The following is a 23,060-nucleotide window of genomic DNA, read 5'->3' as shown; positions in this document are numbered from 1 at the left end:
AGCTTTCAAAGGAGTGGCTACCCACACCTCTCCTCCCCCTCCTACCCCTCCCCTTCCTTTAGCACCTACAGAGGTTACTTCTGATAAAACACAACATCCATCTAAGAAAAGGAAGCTTGATAGAGAGGAGGAAGTATCAGATCTCTCTGAGGGAGAGGTGGAGGATTCATCTTTTGAGGGTAGTTTTATTGATTCGGAGGAAGAAAAGGAAAAGGCATTGAAATCTGCTAAGTTTGCTTTTGCTGTTGATGACTTGGATAAGTTACTGTCTACAATGCATATTACTATGGGTGTTAAAGCCGAACATAAGGAATTGTCTGCTATGGATAAAATGTATGAAAGCCTGTCAGTGGTACAATCAACCTTCATTCCGGTTCATGAGAACCTTAAGGAGATGATAGACAAAGAATGGAATGTACCAGAAAGGAGAGTATTTTGGCCAAAATCGTTAGCTAGAAGATATCCTTTTAGACTTGAGGATCAGAAATTTTGGGGTCCAGTTCCGAAGCTGGATCCCTCAATTTCTAGAATGTCTAGAAGTTCAGACCTCCTGTTTGAGGACTCAGGTGTTTTAAAAGATATCATGGATAAAAAGATGGACAACTTATTGCGTAGAGCATGGGAGTCATCTACTACAGGGTTTAAACCTGCTGTTGCATCCACAGCCATGGCACGTTGCTTAAAAATCTGGTTAGAACAACTTCATATGCATATAGCAGGAGATACGCCAAGAGAGGAGATCTTGAAAGCATTCCCTACCTTGTTTCTAGTAGTAAATTATCTTTCTGATGCAGCAGATGAATCTGTAAGGCTGTCAGCTAGGACATCAGCATTAGTAAATTCTACAAGACGTGTGGTTTGGCTAAGAACATGGCAGGGAGATTCATCATCAAAATCACGTTTATGTGGCATTCCGTGTGAGGGAAACCTTTTGTTTGGTAGCAAGTTGGAGGAGACCCTTGACAGATCATCAGATAGGAAGAAAAATTTCCCAATTAAGAGGAAAACTTTTCGTTTCCAGAGATCCTTTCGTAACCAGAAGAAGCAAAGCAATACCTCTACAGGAAGTGGTAGAGGAAGATGGAATACAGCAAAAGGTCCAAGAGCCAGATCAAATTTCCTACTTAATCCCTCCAGCTCAGTTACAACGCCAAAGCAACAATGACGCCATAATTCCAGTAGGAGGAAGGATCACGCATTTTTTCGAGACTTGGCAGGAACATTTCCAGAACAAATGGATAAGATCGATTGTATTAGAGGGATACGATCTGGAGTTTGTAAGGATTCCTCATTCAAGATTTTGTGTAACCCCCCACCCAAAGGATATGATTGTTCAGAAGGCACTGATGGAATCGATTGCCTCCCTGCTGGAGAAGAAGGTGATACGCCAGGTACCCGCCTCTCACATGCATGCAGGCTTCTACTCCCCTGTCTTCCTAGTCAAAAAACCCAAAGGAGATTACAGGTTCATCATAAATCTAAAGTCATTGAACAGATTCATCTTATACAAAAGATTTCGAATGGACAATATGAGGACAGTAGTGAACCTACTACAGAGAGACTGTTATATGGTGTCCCTAGACCTCAGAGATGCATACTTACACATCCCCATGAGTCTGAGATCACAGAGGTTTCTGAGATTTGCCATCAGGACTGCAGGGGAGGTAAGACATTACCAGTTCACTTCTTTACCATTTGGGTTATCATCAGCACCATGGTTATTTACTAAGATAATGGCAGAAGTTCTGTCAGTGCTTAGAATACGATCTATTCAGGTTATATCATACTTAGATGACCTGCTGATATGGGGCCCTTCTACAGAGTCAGTTTCATATCAGTTGAGCTATACAATTAACTTTCTGGAGTCATTAGGTTGGCTCATGAACTGGGAGAAATCTTGTCTTCAACCTTCAAAAGTCATGAATTATTTAGGCCTTACGATTAATTCTTCTGTTCAGAAAGTTTTTCTGCCTGTTGATAAGGGTCAAAGATTAATCAATTGTATTCTTTCCTTTCAGAGTGCTCAGACCACAACAATAAGAGAAGCTATGTCACTTCTGGGGCTCATGACTTCTGCCTTCATGACTATGGTTTGGGGACAGTTTCATTCAAGGCAACTCCAGGTATGGATCCTGAGGGTATGGAACAAGAAGAAGTCTTCTCTAGACGACAGGGTACTGATCCCTCCCAAGGTGAAGCTTTCTTTGGACTGGTGGAAGGAACAAGTACATCTCTCGACAGGCCGTCTCTGGAACTTTCCAACAGAATGCATTCTGACAACAGATGCAAGTGCAATAGGGTGGGGGGCACACTTCAAGAATATGCCAGCCCAGGGTCTATGGTCTCAAACTCTAAGCAGCATGCCATCGAACAACAGAGAGTTGGAAGCAGTCAGATTGGCTCTAGAACATTTCTCCTCATTCCTCCAGATGAAACATGTGTTGATCCAGACAGACAATTCTTCAGTAGTGGCATACCTGAACAGGCAGGGGGGTACCAGGAGTGCTTCCCTTTGGAGTCAGACTCAAAGGATAATGTCCTGGGCGGAACAATGGACTTGTTCTCTAAAAGCTATACATTTGAAAGGTTCTCGAAATTGCATGGCAGATTTCCTCAGTCGGGAGACTTTGTTACAGGACGAGTGGAGCCTTCACCAGGAAGTGTTTCAAGAGATTCTGCAGAAATGGGGCAGTCCAGACATAGACTTATTTGCTTCCAAGCACAACAACAAATGCCCTCAGTTCTGTTCCCTCTCTCGGGAGGACAACTCAAAGGTCATAGATGCCTTCTCAATCAAGTGGGAGTTTCCTCTGGTCTATGCCTTTCCACCAATTACAGTGATTCCGAAAGTACTGAACAAAATAATGCAGGAGAAGGTCAGAGCGATATTGATAACTCCTTTTTGGCCAAAAAGACCTTGGTTTTCGCTGCTGAAAAGGTTAGCTGTAGAGGATCCCTGGATATTACCGAACAGACCAGACTTACTATCTCAGGGCCCGTTCTTCCATCCACAGCTGACCATGTTCAAGCTAACAGCGTGGAACCTGAATGGACACTCCTGAAACAAAAGGGATTTTCAGAAGAACTTATAAGAACTTTGATTTGCAGCAGAAAGGAGGTAACTAGAAAAATGTATGCGAAGGCTTGGAGAACTTATTCTGATTGGTGCTCAAGGAAAGGGGTCTCAAGAACTTTGATATCCTCTGTATTAGAGTTTTTACAGGCAGGATTCGCAATGGGCCTAAGCATCAGCACATTAAAAGTACAGACGGCTGCATTAAGTGTATTCTTGGAGAAAAAATTGTCAGAAGATCGCTTTATAATTCAGTTCTTCCAGGCAACGTCTAGGTTGAAACCAAAACAGAGAATAAGGACCCCACCTTGGGATTTAAACACAGTGTTACAGGCATTTTCATTACATCCCTTTGAGCCATTATCAGAAATATCGGAGAAAAACCTTACTTTGAAGGCAGTATTTCTACTAGCAATTTGTTCTGCAAGGCGTGTAAACGAGATCCAGGCCTTGTCGATTGATGAACCATACTGCATTGTTTCAGACGATCGCATCACTTTAAAGATGAACCCTACCTTTCTACCAAAAGTGGTCTCGGATTTTCACAGGTCACAGGAGATTTACTTACCTTCTTTTTGTCCAAATCCTTCAAATGACAAGGAAAGGAAGTTGCAGGCTGTTGATGTTAGACGCTGTATCTTACAGTATATGGAGGTCACTAACAGTTGGAGAAGGTCTAGGGCGATGTTTGTCCTTCATTCAGGACCAAACAGAGGAAGGCAAGCTTCAAAAGCTACCATAGCACGATGGTTAAGACAGGCCATTTCCCTGGCCTACAGCGTGCAGAATAAGAGAGTGCCAGCATCCATCAAGGCTCACTCCACGAGATCGATGTCAACTTCTTGGGCAGAGAGGGCAGGAGCCAGTATTGAGCAGATTTGCCGAGCAGCTACCTGGTCTTCTTCAAACACTTTTGCTAAACATTATAAGCTAGACGTATCTGCTAGTAGAGATTTAGCCTTTGGCAGAAAGGTTTTACAGGCAGTTATCCCTCCCTAGATATCATGTTCTTGTTTATCTTCTCAGGGTGCTGTCCGAGGATGTCCAGAGAAAGACTAGATTACTTACCGGTAATGTCTTTTCTGGTAATCCGAAGGACAGCACCCGTTGACGCCCACCCATGTAAATAAAAAATTTATATTGAAGCATCATTTGGTGTCTTGTCTTTTTTTATAACTGATGTGGTATGTGAAATGCTGCCTTTTATACTGCCTAACTATGCAAATTCTTTAGTGCGGTCCTGTCCAGTGAATGTGGGAGTGGACATCTTCTCTCAGGGTGCTGTCCTTCGGATTACCAGAAAAGACATTACCGGTAAGTAATCTAGTCTTTTTCTTTGAATTCTTTAAAAATCGATTTTCTCAAATAAACTACAAGTCCAATTTGAATTTTTTTTACTTGTTCCCACAGAAACACAGAATCCATACTGTTTGTATCGGCGGGTCGTTCGTAAGTCGGGCGTTCGTAAGTCAGGGACTACCTGTACAAATGTTGCGATGCTGACCGAGTGCGCCGACCACATACAGTATTTTAGGAACAAAGCGTTATATATATAACAGGAAGCCGTTTGCTCAGATCCCACCATCTTGCAGCAATTAGAACGTAACAGCGAAACATCAAACGAGCGTGAATACACACAAGTCATGCGCTGGGAGAGAACAGGAACATCAGGAAGATGGCAAAAACTTGTCAAAGCAAAAACCAATAAAGTACTGCGTCTCCTATTGCCTGTGGGCCGCAGGAACCTGAAGGGTGGCCTCATGCTGGAATGACACGACGGCTAACAAATTCCAGAGCCGCCGTAGCTGCGCCAAAAACGTGTGTTATCCCAGCAAACACGACACGCACCCGTGCAGGACAGGCCATAGAGTAAAGGCCCGTTACGAGATTTTTCCAATGCGTTTTCCAACAACTGACAATTTTTCAGTTCAGTAGGAGACCTTGGGCAAGACTCCCTAACACTGCTACTGCCTATAGAGCGCGTCCTAGTGACTGCAGCTCTGGCGCTTTGAGTCCGCCAGGAGAAAAGCACGAAATAAATGTTCTGTGTCTGTTTTAACAGTGAGCAATCATTCCCGCAATCTCACAACGTTGGTAAAGGCACGCAATTACGTGAACGACGTTTGGCGAATAACGACTGTCACGGCGGATAGGATGTTTAAAGGATACCCGAACTGACATGTGACATGTTGAGCTAGACATGGGTATGTACAGTGCCGAGCACACAAATAACTAGGCTGTGTTCCTTTTTTCTTTCTCTGTCTGAAAGAGTTAAACATCAGGTATGTAAGTGGCTGACTCAGTCCTGACTGAGACAGGAAGTGACTACAGTGTGACCCTCACTGATAAGAAATTCCAACTATAAAACACTTTCCTGGCAGAAAATGGCTTCTAAGGGCAGGAAAGAAATAAAAAGGGTCAATAGTTCATAGATTTTAGCTCTGGCATACTTCAATGAATGGGTCATTGAGCAAAAACAATAAAACAGTAAGGGCCCATTCACACTTGGAAACGCAAGGCGTTTTGCATGAGTGATACAATAAACAATAAAACTGTAAAAAAAAAGTAAAAAGTAGATTCAAATATAAAATAAAACTTTGGAATATCTTAAAAAGTCATTTTTAGGAGAAGGAGGATAGATACAATCGTTTATTTCCGTCTTTTCTTTTTACCTCGGGTATCCTTTAAAATCCCAGACGACCAACACGCATAGGACCGCGATTGCTTGACATTCCGTTCACTCCCATCGCGTGTACCGCCTGCAGGAAGTTGGATCAGGAGTGCTACCTCCAGAAGAGGCCTACCTCCACTCATCTTCTCCATCGTAGTCGTCAGGCAGGTTTTTGCGATTGCCGACGTGAGGCTCTTGTACATCTGGGCAAATCGGTGGAGGGCTGGAGGCAACCAGAGGATGTTAGCCTCAGATAGTGTGGCTGCGGTGGAGCTCACTCAAGCAGCATCCATCCGCATCAAACCCTGGCTCCGTCCCCCCATGTCTTCTCATCCTGGCTGCGAGACTGAAGTTCAAACACTAGAGGTCCGGCATGTATGCTGCTGGCGTGTATGCTGCTGGTGTTTATGCTGCTGGCAGGTGTGCTGCCGCGTGTGTCCCGCCGGTGTGTATGCTGCTGGCAGGTGCGCTGCTGTTGTGTATGCTGCTGTTGTGTATGCTGCTGGTGTGTATGCTGCTGGTGTGTATGCTGCTGGTGTGTATGCTGCTGGTGTGTATGCTGCTGGTGTGTATGCTGCTGGCGTGTATGCTGCTGGCGTGTATGCTGCTGGCGTGTATGCTGCTGGTGTGTATGCTGCTGGCGTGTATGCTGCTGGCGTGTATGCTGCTGGCGTGTATGCTGCTGGCGTGTATGCTGCTGGCAGGTGCGCTGCTGGTGTGTATGCTGCTGGCAGGTGCGCTGCTGGTGTGTATGCTGCTGGTGTGTATGCTGCTGGTGTGTATGCTGCTGGCAGGTGCGCTGCTGGTGTGTATGCTACTGGTGTGTATGGTGCTGGCAGCTGCACTGCTGGTGTGTATGCTACTGGTGTGTATGCTGCTGGTGTGTATGCTGCTGGCAGGTGCGCTGCTGGCGTGTATGCTGCTGGCGTGTAATGCTGGCGTGTAATGCTACTGGTGTGTATGGCGCTGGCAGGTGCGCTGCTGGTGTGTATGCTGCTGGCAGGTGCGCTGCTGGTGTGTGTGCTGCTGGCAGGTGCGCTGCTGGTGTGTATGCTACTGGTGTGTATGGTGCTGGCAGGTGCGCTGCTGGTGTGTATGCTACTGGTGTGTATGCTGCTGGTGTGTATGCTGCTGGCAGGTGCGCTGCTGGTGTGTGTGCTGCTGGCAGGTGCGCTGCTGGTGTGTATGCTGCTGGTGTGTATGCTGCTGGTGTGTATGCTGCTGGCAGGTGCGCTGCTGGTGTGTATGCTACTGGTGTGTATGGTGCTGGCAGGTGCGCTGCTGGTGTGTATGCTACTGGTGTGTATGCTGCTGGCGTGTATGCTGCTGGCAGGTGCACTGCTGGTGTGTATGCTGCTGGCAGGTGCGCTGCTGGCGTGTATGCTGCTGGCGTGTATGCTGCTGGCATGTAATGCTGGCGTGTATGCTACTGGCGTGTATGCTGCTGGCAGGTGCGCTGCTGGTGTGTATGTTGCTGGCAGGTGCGCTGCTGGTGTGTATGCTGCTGGCAGGTGCACTGCTGGTGTGTATGCTGCTGGCAGGTGCACTGCTGGTGTGCATGCTGCTGGTGTGTATGGTGCTGGAAGATGCGCTGCTGGTGTGTATGCTACTGGTGTGTATGCTGCTGGTGTGTATGCTGCTGGCAGGTGCGTTGCTGGTGTGTATGCTGCTGGCAGGTGCGTTGCTGGTGTGTATGCTACTGGTGTGTATGCTGCTGGCGTGTATACTGCTGGCGTGTATGCTGCTGGCGTGTATGCTGCTGGCGTGTATGCTGCTGGCAGGTGCGCTGCTGGTGTCTATGCTACTGGTGTGTATGCTGCTGGCAGGTGCGCTGCTGGCGTGTATGCTGCTGGTGTGTATGCTGCTAGCATGTATGCTGCTGGCAGATGCGCTGCTGGTGTGTATGCTGCTGGCAGGTGCGCTGCTGGTGTGTATGCTGCTGGCAGGTGCGCTGCTGGCGTGTATGCAGCTGGTGTGTATGCTGCTAGCATGTATGCTGCTGGCAGATGCGCTGCTGGTGTGTATGCTGCTGGCAGGTGCGCTGCTGGTGTGTATGCTGCTGGCAGGTGCGCTGCTGGTGTGTATGCTGCTAGCAGGTGCGCTGCTGGTGTGTATGCTGCTGGAAGGTGCGTTGCTGGTGTGTATGCTACTGGTGTGTATGCTGCTGGCGTGTATACTGCTGGCAGGTGCGCTGCTGGCGTGTATGCTGCTGGCGTGTATGCTGCTGGCGTGTATGCTGCTGGTGTGTATGCTGCTGGCGTGTATGCAGATGGCAGGTGCGCAGCTGGTGTCTATGCTACTGGTGTGTATGCTGCTGGCAGGTGCGCTGCTGGCGTGTATGCTGCTGGTGTGTATGCTGCTGGCGTGTATGCTGCTGGCAGGTGCGCTGCTGGTGTGTATGCTGCTAGCGTGTATGCTGCTGGCAGATGCGCTGCTGGTGTGTATGCTGCTGGCAGGTATGCTGTTGGTGTGTATGCTGCTGGCGTGTATGCTGCTGGCGTGTATGCTGCTGGCGTGTATGCTGCTGGCAGGTGTGCTGCTGGCAGGTGCGCTGCTGGCATGTATGCTGCTGGCAGGTGCGCTGCTGGCAGGTGCGCTGCTGGTGTGTATGCTGCTGGCAGGTGCGCTGCTGGCGTGTATGCTGCTGGTAGTTGCGCTGCTGGCGTGTATGTTGCTGGCAGGTGCGCTGCTAGCGTGTATGCTGCTGGTGTGTATGCTGCTCGTGTGTATGCTGCTGGCATGTGCGCTGCTGGTGTGTATGCTGCTGGTGTGTATGGTGCTGGCATGTGCGCTGCTGGTGTGTATGCTGCTGGATTGTATGCTGCTGGCAGGTGCGCTGCTGGTGTGTATGGTGCTGGCATGTGCGCTGCTGGTGTGTATGCTGCTGGATTGTATGCTGCTGGCAGGTGCGCTGCTGGTGTGTATGCCGCTGGCAGGTGCGCTGCTGGTGTGTGTGCTGCTGGTGTGTATGCTGCTGGTGTGTGTGCTGCTGGCGTGTATGCTGCTGGCGTGTATGCTGCTGGCGTGTATGCTGCTGGCATGTATGCTGCTGGTGTGTGTGCTGCTGGCGTGTGTGCTGCTGGTGTGTGTGCTGCTGGTGTGTGTGCTGCTGGCGTGTATGCTGCTGGCGTGTATGCTGCTGGCGTGTATGCTGCTGGTGTGTGTATGCCGCTGGCAGGTGCGCTGCTGGTGTGTGTGCTGCTGGCGTGTATGCTGCTGGTGTGTGTGCTGCTGGCGTGTATGCTGCTGGTGTGTGTGCTGCTGGCGTGTATGCTGCTGGCGTGTATGCTGCTGGCAGGTGCGCTGCTGGTGTGTATGCTGCTGGTGTGTATGCTGCTGGCAGGTGCGCTGCTGGTGTGTATGCTGCTGGTGTGTATGCTGCTGGCGTGTGTGCTGCTGGTGTGTATGCTGCTGGTGTGTATGCCGCTGGCAGGTGCGCTGCTGGCGTGTATGCTGCTGGTGTGTATGCTGCTGGTGTGTATGCTGCTGGCAGGTGCGCTGCTGGTGTGTATGCTGCTGGTGTGTATGCTGCTGGCAGGTGCGCTGCTGGTGTGTATGCTGCTGGTGTGTATGCTGCTGGCAGGTGCGCTGCTGGTGTGTATGCTGCTGGTGTGTATGCTGCTGGCAGGTGCGCTGCTGGTGTGTATGCTGCTGGTGTGTATGCTGCTGGCAGGTGCGCTGCTGGTGTGTATGCTGCTGGTGTGTATGCTGCTGGCAGGTGCGCTGCTGGTGTGTATGCTGCTGGCGTGTATGCTGCTGGCAGGTGCGCTGCTGGTGTGTATGCTGCTGGTGTGTATGCTGCTGGCAGGTGCGCTGCTGGTGTGTATGCTGCTGGCAGGTGCGCTGCTGGTGTGTATGCTGCTGGTGTGTATGCTGCTGGCAGGTGCGCTGCTGGTGTGTATGCTGCTGGCGTGTGTGCTGCTGGTGTGTATGCTGCTGGCAGGTGCGCTGCTGGTGTGTATGCTGCTGGTGTGTATGCTGCTGGCAGGTGCGCTGCTGGTGTGTATGCTGCTGGTGTGTATGCTGCTGGCAGGTGCGCTGCTGGTGTGTATGCTGCTGGTGTGTATGCTGCTGGTGTGTATGCTGCTGGCATGTATGCTGCTGGCGTGTATGCTGCTGTTGTGTATGCTGCTGGTGTGTATGCTGCTGGCGTGTATGCTGCTGGTGTGTATGCTGCTGGCGTGTATGCTGCTGGCAGGTGCGCTGCTGGCGTGTATGCTGCTGGCGTGTATGCTGCTGGCGTGTATGCTGCTGGCGTGTATGCTGCTGGCGTGTATGCTGCCGGCGTGTATGCTGCCGGCGTGTATGCTGCCGGCGTGTATGCTGCTGGTGTGTATGCTGCTGGCGTGTATGCTGCTGGCGTGTATGCTGCTGGCGTGTATGCTGCTGGCGTGTGTGCTGCTGGCGTGTGTGCTGCTGGCGTGTATGCTGCTGGTGTGTATGCTGCTGGTGTGTATGCTGCTGGTGTGTGTGCTGCTGGCGTGTGTGCTGCTGGCGTGTGTGCTGCTGGCGTGTGTGCTGCTGGCGTGTGTGCTGCTGGCGTGTGTGCTGCTGGCGTGTGTGCTGCTGGCGTGTGTGCTGCTGGCGTGTGTGCTGCTGGCGTGTGTGCTGCTGGCGTGTGTGCTGCTGGCGTGTATGCTGCTGGCGTGTGTGCTGCTGGCGTGTGTGCTGCTGGCGTGTATGCTGCTGGCGTGTATGCTGCTGGTGTGTATGCTGCTGGCGTGTGTGCTGCTGGCGTGTATGCTGCTGGTGTGTATGCTGCTGGTGTGTATGCTGCTGGCAGGTGCGCTGCTGGCGTGTATGCTGCTGGTGTGTGTGCTGCTGGCGTGTATGCTGCTGGTGTGTATGCTGCTGGTGTGTATGCTGCTGGCGTGTATGCTGCTGGCAGGTGCGTTGCTGGCGTGTATGCTGCTGGTGTGTGTGCTGCTGGCGTGTATGCTGCTGGTGTGTGCGCTGCTGGCGTGTATGCTGCTGGCAGGTGCGCTGCTGGCGTGTATGCTGCTGGCGTGTATGCTGCTGGTGTGTATGCTGCTGGCAGGTGCGCTGCTGGCGTGTATGCTGCTGGCGTGTATGCTGCTGGTGTGTATGCTGCTGGCAGGTGCGCTGGTGGCGTGTATGCTGCTGGCGTGTGAGTTGCTGGCATGTATGCTGCTGGCGTGTATGCTGCTGGTGTGTGTGCTGCTGGCGTGTATGCTGCTGGTGTGTATGCTGCTGGTGTGTGCGCTGCTGGCGTGTATGCTGCTGGCAGGTGCGCTGCTGGCGTGTATGCTGCTGGCGTGTATGCTGCTGGTGTGTATGCTGCTGGCAGGTGCGCTGCTGGCGTGTATGCTGCTGGCGTGTATGCTGCTGGTGTGTATGCTGCTGGCAGGTGCGCTGCTGGCGTGTATGCTGCTGGCGTGTATGCTGCTGGCGTGTATGCTGCTGGCGTGTATGCTGCTGGTGTGTATGCTGCTGATGTGTGTGCTGCTGGTGTGTGTGCTGCTGGTGTGTGTGCTGCTGGCGTGTATGCTGCTGGTGTGTATGCTGCTGATGTGTGCGCTGCTGGCGTGTATGCTGCTGGCGTGTATGCTGCTGGTGTGTATGCTGCTGGCAGGTGCGCTGCTGGCGTGTATGCTGCTGGCGTGTATGCTGCTGGTGTGTATGCTGCTGGCAGGTGCGCTGCTGGCGTGTATGCTGCTGGTGTGTATGCTGCTGGTGTGTGCGCTGCTGGCGTGTATGCTGCTGGCGTGTATGCTGCTGGTGTGTATGCTGCTGGCAGGTGCGCTGCTGGTGTGTATGCTGCTGGTGTGTATGCTGCTGGCAGGTGCGCTGCTGGTGTGTATGCTGCTGGTGTGTATGCTGCTGGCAGGTGCGCTGCTGGCGTGTATGCTGCTGGTGTGTATGCTGCTGGTGTGTGCGCTGCTGGCGTGTATGCTGCTGGCAGGTGCGCTGCTGGTGTGTATGCTGCTGGCAGGTGCGCTGCTGGCGTGTATGCTGCTGGTGTGTATGCTGCTGGTGTGTGCGCTGCTGGCGTGTATGCTGCTGGCGTGTATGCTGCTGGCAGGTGCGCTGCTGGCGTGTATGCTGCTGGTGTGTATGCTGCTGGTGTGTGCGCTGCTGGCGTGTATGCTGCTGGCAGGTGCGCTGCTGGTGTGTGCGCTGCTGGCAGGTGCGCTGCTGGTGTGTGCGCTGCTGGCGTGTATGCTGCTGGTGTGTATGCTGCTGGTGTGTATGCTGCTGGTGTGTGTGCTGCTGGCGTGTATGCTGCTGGCGTGTATGCTGCTGGTGTGTGCGCTGCTGGCGTGTATGCTGCTGGTGTGTATGCTGCTGGCGTGTATGCTGCTGGTGTGTATGCTGCTGGCGTGTATGCCGCTGGCAGGTGCGCTGCTGGTGTGTATGCTGCTGGCGTGTATGCCGCTGGCAGGTGCGCTGCTGGTGTGTGTGCTGCTGGCGTGTATGCTGCTGGCGTGTATGCTGCTGGCGTGTATGCTACTGGCAGGTGCGCTGCTGGTGTGTATGCTGCTGGTGTGTATGCTGCTGGCGTGTATGCCGCTGGCAGGTGCGCTGCTGGTGTGTGTGCTGCTGGCGTGTATGCTGCTGGCGTGTATGCTGCTGGCAGGTGCGCTGCTGGTGTGTGTGCTGCTGGCGTGTATGCTGCTGGCGTGTATGCTGCTGGTGTGTGTGCTGCTGGCGTGTATGCTGCTGGCGTGTATGCTGCTCGTGTGTGTGCTGCTGGCGTGTATGCTGCTGGTGTGTATGCTGCTGGTGTGTATGCTGCTGGTGTGTGTGCTGCTGGCGTGTATGCTGCTGGCGTGTATGCTGCTGGTGTGTGTGCTGCTGGCAGGTGCGCTGCTGGTGTGTATGCCGCTGGTGTGTGTGCTGCTGGTGTGTGTGCTGCTGGCGTGTATGCTGCTGGTGTGTATGCTGCTGGTGTGTATGCTGCTGGTGTGTGTGCTGCTGGCGTGTATGCTGCTGGCGTGTATGCTGCTGGTGTGTATGCCGCTGGCAGGTGCGCTGCTGGTGTGTATGCCGCTGGTGTGTGTGCTGCTGGCGTGTATGCTGCTGGCATGTATAATGCTGGTGTGTGTGCTGCTGGCGTGTATGCTGCTGGCGTGTATGCTGCTGGTGTGTGTGCTGCTGGCAGGTGCGCTGCTGGTGTGTATGCCGCTGGTGTGTGTGCTGCTGGTGTGTGTGCTGCTGGCGTGTATGCTGCTGGTGTGTATGCTGCTGGTGTGTATGCTGCTGGTGTGTGTGCTGCTGGCGTGTATGCTGCTGGCGTGTATGCTGCTGGTGTGTATGCCGCTGGCAGGTGCGCTGCTGGTGTGTATGCCGCTGGTGTGTGTGCTGCTGGCGTGTATGCTGCTGGCATGTATAATGCTGGTGTGTGTGCTGCTGGCGTGTATGCTGCTGGCGTGTATGCTGCTGGCATGTATAATGCTGGCAGGTGTGCTGCTGGCGTGTATGCTGCTGGTGTGTGTGCTGCTGGCGTGTATGCTGCTGGTGTGTATGCTGCTGGTGTGTGTGCTGCTGGCAGGTGCATTGCCAGACCTCTAGGCTTTTAACTTCAGGTTGTGTCACATGACCAGGAAGAGAAGGAGACACTTGGAGGAGGAGACTTGTGGTGTGATGTTAAAACACTGGCTGCAGGAGGGCAGGTGCCAGCCGGACAGGTGCGAGTACTGCCAGTCTGCCAACACTCTGCGTACAGTATATATACTATATATAAAATCTGGTTTATCACAAGTGAAAGAAAAAAAAAAAGCAGGACAACTGGTGTTTCCTAATTAGAGCAATTTTCCATTGACCGTTTTCAGTTTTGCAATAGTTTCCCCTATCTTGCATGCACTCGTGTTGGTAAATCTGCCCCATTTTCCTGCCCCATACTATGGGGGGTTTAAAAAAAAATCACATTGCTCCAGTGGGATCACACCCACAGCATTACATTAGTAAGAGGTTTTCAAGTCACTTGCACTTACAAAAGGTTCACAAAAGAGCTGCTAGTGGGTTCCAGGCCTAAAAGCCTGTCTGTCATATGCAGTAAACACATACCTGTGTGCTAGATGGCTGTGGGTGCAGTGCCACTGTCTCTCTCAGTCCATGTGCTTCAGCCTGCCCTGTGCCTCCTTCCTCCAGCTTCATAGGACACGCCCAGACCCAGAACATTCTATACCTCTTGTCCAATCAAATATCCACAGTCACTAACAGGGACAGATCTCCTATTACCCCTCCCCTTGCTGAGCAAGTCCAGTGTAAGGGCCTGTACACACTGCTGCGCTTGCGTTGCGTTTTTAAAAACGCATGCGTTTTTAAAATCGCAAGGTCTTTTGAAAAAGAATGAAAATCGTGATGACTTGTACACACTGGTGCGATGCGTTTTTAGAAAAACGCAATCGCAGTGCCTGCTGCGCTTTTTTAAACAAAAAAAAAAACAAAGGATTCTTTAGCCAATCAGCAATTACAAGAAAAACGCAAACGCACAAAAAACGCAGGCAAAAGCGCATGCGTTTTTAAAACTACATGCACTTTAAAAACGCATGTAAGTTTAACTTACCTGGGGCTTCTACTGGCCCCTGCAGCCACCCTGTGCCCACCCCGGGACAAACCGATTGTCAGGTCCCCTGCAGCGAGCTAGTTTCGTTTCTAGCGACAGGCCAGTCGGTGGCGGCATTCGTCCTCGATCACGCATGCGCAGTGTGAGATTTTCTCGTACTGCGCATGATGGCAATGGGAACGTGATCGAGGACGTGTGCGGCGAGGGCCACTCAGGCATGGTGGCCACCTACTTTACTTACCAGTCCCCAGAAACAAAACTAGGTCACTGCGGGAGACTAGAGGCAGTGTCGGACTGGGAGGTGGGAAAGCTGAGGAAATCCACTTGCTGACCAAGCAGCAGTAATCAGGCGTTGCTGCTCACAGTGAAGACTTGCTGCTGGTTTCTATTGGGAGGGATAACACAGGGATATATTGTGATGTCTTCAGGTCAAAGGTGACGCTCCGCCCCCCTCGGCAGTGCAGTCATGGCCATGCTTCTGAAAACTGCCGAAATTCATCGGAGTCCTCCATCTGCATTGCAGCCCAACCCAAGCACGGTAGGCAATTAGGCAGCGGCTGCCAAGCTGTGGGTGGGCCGTGGCGATGCAGGAGGGCGTGGCCAGAGACTTGCAGGCGATTTTGGAGAAAACATTTTTTCAGAGGGAGGTGGAGAGATCACCTGCCTGGAGGAAGGACTTCAGGGCAAGTGAATATTTAACTCCGTAACTACACCCCCCCCCCCCCCCCCCCCCGTCATTAAAGCCTGGTTCACATTAGACTTTAGCAGCGGATCCGGCTGTACAGTTCCGTTTCCGTTCCGCCGAACGGACAAAAAAATGCTGCAGGCCCTAATTTTGCGGACCGTTGTGGCCAGCAGAGCGGAAACCGAAGGTCTTGTATGCGATCCAGACAGCCGGATCCACTAAAAAACCGAATGTGAACCGGACCTGAGACAGAGCCTCGTGATTTCAGCCTCTGTCAGTGTTGACTCCTGAGCAGCAGCAAACAAGTCAGCAGGTAAGTATTCTGGTCCCAGCGGCCACCACAGATTTCGGGAAGCAAATGACACAGGTGTTTAATGCTTTCACTGCCCACAACCCGCCCCGCACACCGCTACCTGCAACCCAATTAGAATCATTACGGGTACCCAGAGCCGGTAATTTCGGCTCTGAGCACCGAAGCTGGGCGCTGTCATAGCGGCAATGCTATGCTGTGTGCCCCGCGTAAGAGTAATACGGGGATCCAGGAATCACCAGACCCCAAAACTACATCTCCCTCTCAGTTGCTACGCCTCGGACGGGGAATAGTATTTAACGCTGCCGGGGAGTTTAGCGGCAGCAGGGATAGTCGTCATCTGACTCACCGGCGGCACAATAATATGTAAGCAACCTGCGGATTCCTTACCCGATGCAGATCTCAGAGTGGGATAGGCGCGGTATACCCCAGGTCATCACTATAATGAATGATTGGCCATGCGGTTGATAGGTGTATGGGAATCCTTTGGGAGGACATTGGCTGCAGGACCAGACAGGTTGCAATGACAGGTCATCACTATAATGAATGATTGGCCATGTGGTTGATAGGTGTATGGGAATCCTTTGGGAGGACGTCGGCAGCAGGACCTGACAGGTTGCAATGACAGGTCATCACTATAATGAAGGATTGGCCATGCGGTTGATAGGTGTATGGGAATCCTTTGGGAGGACGTCGGCAGCAGGACCTGACAGGTTGCAATGACAGGTCATCACTATAATGAATGATTGGCCATGCGGTTCATAGGTGTATGGGAATCCTTTGGGAGGACGTCGGCAGCAGGACCTGACAGGTTGCAATGACAGGTCATCACTATAATGAAGGATTGGCCATGCGGTTGATAGGTGTATGGGAATCCTTTGGGAGGACGTCGGCAGCAGGACCTGACAGGTTGTGGCAACAATGACAGGTCATCACTATAATGAATGATTGGCCATGTAGTTGATAGGTGTATGGGAATCGTTTGGGAAGACATTGGCTGCAGGACCAGACAGGTTGCAATGACAGGTCATCACTATAATGAAGGATTGGCCATGTAGTTGATAGGTGTATGTACAACGTTTGGGAGGACATTGGCTGCAGGACCAGACAGGTTGCAATGACAGGTCATCACTATAATGGATGATTGGCCATGCGGTTGATAGGTGTATGGGAATCGTTTGGGAGGACATTGGCTGCAGGACCAGACAGGTTGCAATGACAGGTCATCACTATAATGAAGGATTGGCCATGCGGTTGATAGGTGTATGGGAATCCTTTGGGAGGACGTCGGCAGCAGGACCTGACAGGTTGCAATGACAGGTCATCACTATAATGAAGGATTGGCCATGCGGTTGATAGGTGTATGGGAATCGTTTGGGAAGACATTGGCTGCAGGACCAGACAGGTTGCAATGACAGGTCATCACTATAATGAAGGATTGGCCATGTAGTTGATAGGTGTATGGGAATCGTTTGGGAGGACATTCGCTGCAGGACCAGACAGGTTGTGGCAACAATGACAGGTCATCACTATAATGAAGGATTGGCCATGCGGTTGATAGGTGTATGTAGAACGTTTGGGAGGACATTGGCTGCAGGACCAGACAGGCAGCAATGACAGGTCATCACTATAATGAAGGATTGGCCATGCGGTTGATAGGTGTATGTAGAACGTTTAGGAGGACATTGGCTGCAGGACCAGACAGGTTGCAATGACAGGTCATCACTATAATGCATGATTGGCCATGCGGTTGATAGGTGTATGTAGAACGTTTAGGAGGACATTGGCTGCAGGACCAGACAGGTTGCAATGACAGGTCATCACTATAATGAAGGATTGGCCATGCGGTTGATAGGTGTATGTAGAACGTTTAGGAGGACATTGGCTGCAGGACCAGACAGGTTGCAATGACAGGTCATCACTATAATGAATGATTGGCCATGCGGTTGATAGGTGTATGTAGAACGTTTGGGAGGACATTGGCTGCAGGACCAGACAGGTTGCAATGACAGGTCATCACTATAATGAAGGATTGGCCATGCGGTTGATAGGTGTATGTAGAACGTTTAGGAGGACATTGGCTGCAGGACCAGACAGGTTGCAATGACAGGTCATCACTATAATGAATGATTGGCCATGCGGTTGATAGGTGTATGTAGAACGTTTGGGAGGACATTGGCTGCAGGACCAGACAGGTTGCAATGACAGGTCATCACTATAATGAAGGATTGGCCATGTGGTTGATAGGTGTATGGGAATCGTTTGGGAGGACATTGGCTGCAGGACTGGGAGGTGATGAAACAGAGAAGGCTTTGTGGCCTCTGACAAGCTTCCCTTTGTGTATTTATTGGGCACATTGCGCTATGTCTTGTGTCACGCTGCTATTGTGACAGCGCTGCGGCCAAGGCAGGTGCAGAGAGCGTCTGTGGCAAGTGCCGCTCTCAGGGTAATTATGTAGGACTTGTCTCTAGGATGCTTTCACACTTATTCTCATCACTAGGATAGTTACATTTGCGCTGTGGCCACAGCATGTGCAGCGTGCGTCTGTGGCAAGTGCCGCTCTCAGGGTAATTATGTAGGGCTTGTCTCTAGGATGCTTTCACACTTATTCTCATCACTAGGATAGTTACATTTGCACTGTGGCCACAGCAGGTGCAGAGGGCGTCTGTGGCAAGTGCCGCTCTCAGGGTAATTATGTAGGGCTTGTCTCACGGATGCTTTCACACTTATTCTCATCACTAGGATAGTTACATTTGCGCTGTGGCCACAGCATGTGCAGCGTGCGTCTGTGGCAAGTGCCGCTCTCAGGGTAATTATGTAGGACTTGTCTCTAGGATGCTTTCACACTTATTCTCATCACTAGGATAGTTACATTTGCACTGTGGCCACAGCAGGTGCAGCGTGCGTCTGTGGCAAGTGCCGCTCTCAGGGTAATTATGGAGGACTTGTCTCTAGGATGCTTTCACACTTATTCTCATCACTAGGATAGTTACATTTGCACTGTGGCCACAGCAGGTGCAGCGTGCGTCTGTGGCAAGTGCCGCTCTCAGGGTAATTATGGAGGACTTGTCTCTAGGATGCTTTCACACTTATTCTCATCACTAGGATAGTTACATTTGCACTGTGGCCAAGGCAGGTGCAGAGAGCGTCTGTGGCAAGTGCCTCTCTCAGGGTAATTATGGAGAACTTGTCTCTAGGATGCTTTCACACTTATTCTCATCACTAGGATAGTTACATTTGCACTGTGGCCACAGCAGGTGCAGCGTGCGTCTGTGGCAAGTGCCGCTCTCAGGGTAATTATGTAGGACTTGTCTCTAGGATGCTTTCACACACTTATTCTCATCACTAGGATAGTTACATTTGCACTGTGGCCACAGCAGGTGCAGCGTGCGTCTGTGGCAAGTGCCTCTCTCAGGGTAATTATGGAGAACTTGTCTCTAGGATGCTTTCACACTTATTCTCATCACTAGGATAGTTACATGTGTGTCTTTTGCTCAATAAACAAACGCAAGTTTGAAGCCTGTGGAGTGCCTTTCTCAAATCATTGGAGTTCATAGTTACATTTGCACTGTGGCCACAGCAGCTGCAGCGTGCGTCTGTGGCAAGTGCCGCTCTCAGGGTAATTATGTAGGACTTGTCTCTAGGATGCTTTCACACTTATTCTCATCACTAGGATAGTTACATTTGCACTGTGGCCACAGCAGGTGCAGCGTGCGTCTGTGGCAAGTGCCGCTCTCAGGGTAATTATGGAGGACTTGTCTCTAGGATGCTTTCACACTTATTCTCATCACTAGGATAGTTACATTTGCACTGTGGCCACAGCAGGTGCAGCGTGCGTCTGTGGCAAGTGCCGCTCTCAGGGTAATTATGGAGGACTTGTCTCTAGGATGCTTTCACACTTATTCTCATCACTAGGATAGTTACATTTGCACTGTGGCCAAGGCAGGTGCAGAGAGCGTCTGTGGCAAGTGCCTCTCTCAGGGTAATTATGGAGAACTTGTCTCTAGGATGCTTTCACACTTATTCTCATCACTAGGATAGTTACATTTGCACTGTGGCCACAGCAGGTGCAGCGTGCGTCTGTGGCAAGTGCCGCTCTCAGGGTAATTATGTAGGACTTGTCTCTAGGATGCTTTCACACACTTATTCTCATCACTAGGATAGTTACATTTGCACTGTGGCCACAGCAGGTGCAGCGTGCGTCTGTGGCAAGTGCCTCTCTCAGGGTAATTATGGAGAACTTGTCTCTAGGATGCTTTCACACTTATTCTCATCACTAGGATAGTTACATGTGTGTCTTTTGCTCAATAAACAAACGCAAGTTTGAAGCCTGTGGAGTGCCTTTCTCAAATCATTGGAGTTCATAGTTACATTTGCACTGTGGCCACAGCAGCTGCAGCGTGCGTCTGTGGCAAGTGCCGCTCTCAGGGTAATTATGTAGGACTTGTCTCTAGGATGCTTTCACACTTATTCTCATCACTAGGATAGTTACATTTGCACTGCGGCCACAGCAGGTGCAGAGGGCGTCTGTGGCAAGTGCCGCTCTCAGGGTAATTATGTAGGACTTGTCTCTAGGATGCTTTCACACTTATTCTCATCACTAGGATAGTTACATTTGCACTGCGGCCACAGCAGGTGCAGAGGGCGTCTGTGGCAAGTGCCGCTCTCAGGGTAATTATGTAGGACTTGTCTCTAGGATGCTTTCACACTTATTCTCATCACTAGGATAGTTACATTTGCACTGTGGCCACAGCAGCTGCAGCGTGCGTCTGTGGCAAGTGCCGCTCTCAGGGTAATTATGTAGGACTTGTCTCTAGGATGCTTTCACACTTATTCTCATCACTAGGATAGTTACATTTGCACTGTGGCCACAGCAGGTGCAGAGGGCGTCTGTGGCAAGTGCCTCTCTCAGGGTAATTATGTAGGACTTGTCTCTAGGATGCTTTCACACTTATTCTCATCACTAGGATAGTTACATTTGCACTGTGGCCACAGCAGGTGCAGAGGGCGTCTGTGGCAAGTGCCGCTCTCAGGGTAATTATGTAGGACTTGTCTCTAGGATGCTTTCACACTTATTCTCATCACTAGGATAGTTACATTTGCACTGTGGCCACAGCAGCTGCAGCGTGCGTCTGTGGCAAGTGCCGCTCTCAGGGTAATTATGTAGGACTTGTCTCTAGGATGCTTTCACACTTATTCTCATCACTAGGATAGTTACATTTGCACTGTGGCCACAGCAGCTGCAGCGTGCGTCTGTGGCAAGTGCCGCTCTCAGGGTAATTATGTAGGACTTGTCTCTAGGATGCTTTCACACTTATTCTCATCACTAGGATAGTTACATTTGCACTGTGGCCACAGCAGCTGCAGCGTGCGTCTGTGGCAAGTGCCGCTCTCAGGGTAATTATGTAGGACTTGTCTCTAGGATGCTTTTACACTTATTCTCATCACTAGGATAGTTACATTTGCACTGCGGCCACAGCATGTGCAGCGTGCGTCTGTGGCAAGTGCCTCTCTCAGGGTAATTATGTAGGACTTGTCTCTAGGATGCTTTCACACTTATTCTCATCACTAGGATAGTTACATTTGCACTGTGGCCACAGCAGGTGCAGCGTGCGTCTGTGGCAAGTGCCGCTCTCAGGGTAATTATGGAGGACTTGTCTCTAGGATGCTTTCACACTTATTCTCATCACTAGGATAGTTACATTTGCACTGTGGCCACAGCAGGTGCAGCGTGCGTCTGTGGCAAGTGCCGCTCTCAGGGTAATTATGGAGGACTTGTCTCTAGGATGCTTTCACACTTATTCTCATCACTAGGATAGTTACATTTGCACTGTGGCCAAGGCAGGTGCAGAGAGCGTCTGTGGCAAGTGCCTCTCTCAGGGTAATTATGGAGAACTTGTCTCTAGGATGCTTTCACACTTATTCTCATCACTAGGATAGTTACATTTGCACTGTGGCCACAGCAGGTGCAGCGTGCGTCTGTGGCAAGTGCCGCTCTCAGGGTAATTATGGAGGACTTGTCTCTAGGATGCTTTCACACTTATTCTCATCACTAGGATAGTTACATTTGCACTGTGGCCACAGCAGGTGCAGCGTGCGTCTGTGGCAAGTGCCGCTCTCAGGGTAATTATGGAGGACTTGTCTCTAGGATGCTTTCACACTTATTCTCATCACTAGGATAGTTACATTTGCACTGTGGCCAAGGCAGGTGCAGAGAGCGTCTGTGGCAAGTGCCTCTCTCAGGGTAATTATGGAGAACTTGTCTCTAGGATGCTTTCACACTTATTCTCATCACTAGGATAGTTACATTTGCACTGTGGCCACAGCAGGTGCAGCGTGCGTCTGTGGCGAGTGCCGCTCTCAGGGTAATTATGTAGGACTTGTCTCTAGGATGCTTTCACACTTATTCTCATCACTAGGATAGTTACATTTGCACTGTGGCCACAGCAGCTGCAGCGTGCGTCTGTGGCAAGTGCCGCTCTCAGGGTAATTATGTAGGACTTGTCTCTAGGATGCTTTCACACTTATTCTCATCACTAGGATAGTTACATTTGCACTGTGGCCACAGCAGCTGCAGCGTGCGTCTGTGGCAAGTGCCGCTCTCAGGGTAATTATGTAGGACTTGTCTCTAGGATGCTTTCACACTTATTCTCATCACTAGGATAGTTACGTTTGCACTGTGGCCAAAGCAGGTGCAGCGTGCGTCTGTGGCAAGTGCCGCTCTCAGGGTAATTATGGAGGACTTGTCTCTAGGATGCTTTCACACTTATTCTCATCACTAGGATAGTTACATTTGCACTGTGGCCACAGCAGGTGCAGAGGGCGTCTGTGGCAAGTGCCGCTCTCAGGGTAATTATGTAGGGCTTGTCTCTAGGATGCTTTCACACTTATTCTCATCACTAGGATAGTTACATTTGCACTGTGGCCACAGCAGCTGCAGCGTGCGTCTGTGGCAAGTGCCGCTCTCAGGGTAATTATGTAGGACTTGTCTCTAGGATGCTTTCACACTTATTCTCATCACTAGGATAGTTACATTTGCACTGTGGCCACAGCAGCTGCAGCGTGCGTCTGTGGCAAGTGCCGCTCTCAGGGTAATTATGTAGGACTTGTCTCTAGGATGCTTTCACACTTATTCTCATCACTAGGATAGTTACATTTGCACTGCGGCCACAGCAGGTGCAGCGTGCGTCTGTGGCAAGTGCCGCTCTCAGGGTAATTATGGAGGACTTGTCTCTAGGATGCTTTCACACTTATTCTCATCACTAGGATAGTTACATTTGCACTGTGGCCACAGCAGGTGCAGCGTGCGTCTGTGGCAAGTGCCGCTCTCAGGGTAATTATGGAGGACTTGTCTCTAGGATGCTTTCACACTTATTCTCATCACTAGGATAGTTACATTTGCACTGTGGCCAAGGCAGGTGCAGAGAGCGTCTGTGGCAAGTGCCTCTCTCAGGGTAATTATGGAGAACTTGTCTCTAGGATGCTTTCACACTTATTCTCATCACTAGGATAGTTACATTTGCACTGTGGCCACAGCAGGTGCAGCGTGCGTCTGTGGCAAGTGCCGCTCTCAGGGTAATTATGTAGGACTTGTCTCTAGGATGCTTTCACACACTTATTCTCATCACTAGGATAGTTACATTTGCACTGTGGCCACAGCAGGTGCAGCGTGCGTCTGTGGCAAGTGCCTCTCTCAGGGTAATTATGGAGAACTTGTCTCTAGGATGCTTTCACACTTATTCTCATCACTAGGATAGTTACATGTGTGTCTTTTGCTCAATAAACAAACGC

At 51.0% G+C, this 23,060-nt stretch overlaps 2 protein-coding genes across 3 annotated transcripts in view; one reads left to right on the top strand and one right to left on the bottom strand.

Moving 5' to 3' along the window:
- DYNC1I1 (dynein cytoplasmic 1 intermediate chain 1) overlaps positions 1 to 13,790 on the bottom strand; it is a 540,798-nt gene extending 527,008 nt beyond the window's left edge. The window contains exon 1 of one of the 2 annotated variants that reach the window (XM_068235055.1): positions 13,773 to 13,790. The gene's annotated coding sequence lies outside the window, so the exon portion shown is untranslated. Of the gene's footprint in view, positions 1 to 3,641; positions 3,977 to 13,772 lie in introns of those variants that run through there. The other variant, XM_068235054.1, reaches the window with a different exon arrangement.
- Positions 1,316 to 3,553, top strand: LOC137519519 (uncharacterized). Its single transcript, XM_068238486.1, has 2 exons — positions 1,316 to 1,664; positions 2,019 to 3,553. The coding sequence occupies exons 1-2, from the start codon at positions 1,326 to 1,328 to the stop codon at positions 3,060 to 3,062; spliced, it is 1,383 nt and encodes a 460-aa protein (XP_068094587.1). The 5' UTR covers positions 1,316 to 1,325; the 3' UTR covers positions 3,063 to 3,553.
- Positions 13,791 to 23,060: the final 9,270 nt, after the last annotated feature.

This window comes from Hyperolius riggenbachi, chromosome 5 (assembly GCF_040937935.1).
Source record: "Hyperolius riggenbachi isolate aHypRig1 chromosome 5, aHypRig1.pri, whole genome shotgun sequence".
In the NCBI taxonomy this organism is placed as follows: Eukaryota; Metazoa; Chordata; class Amphibia; order Anura; family Hyperoliidae; genus Hyperolius; species Hyperolius riggenbachi.
Note: the sequence above shows the minus strand (reverse complement) of the source record. Positions and strands in the feature narration are given on the sequence as shown.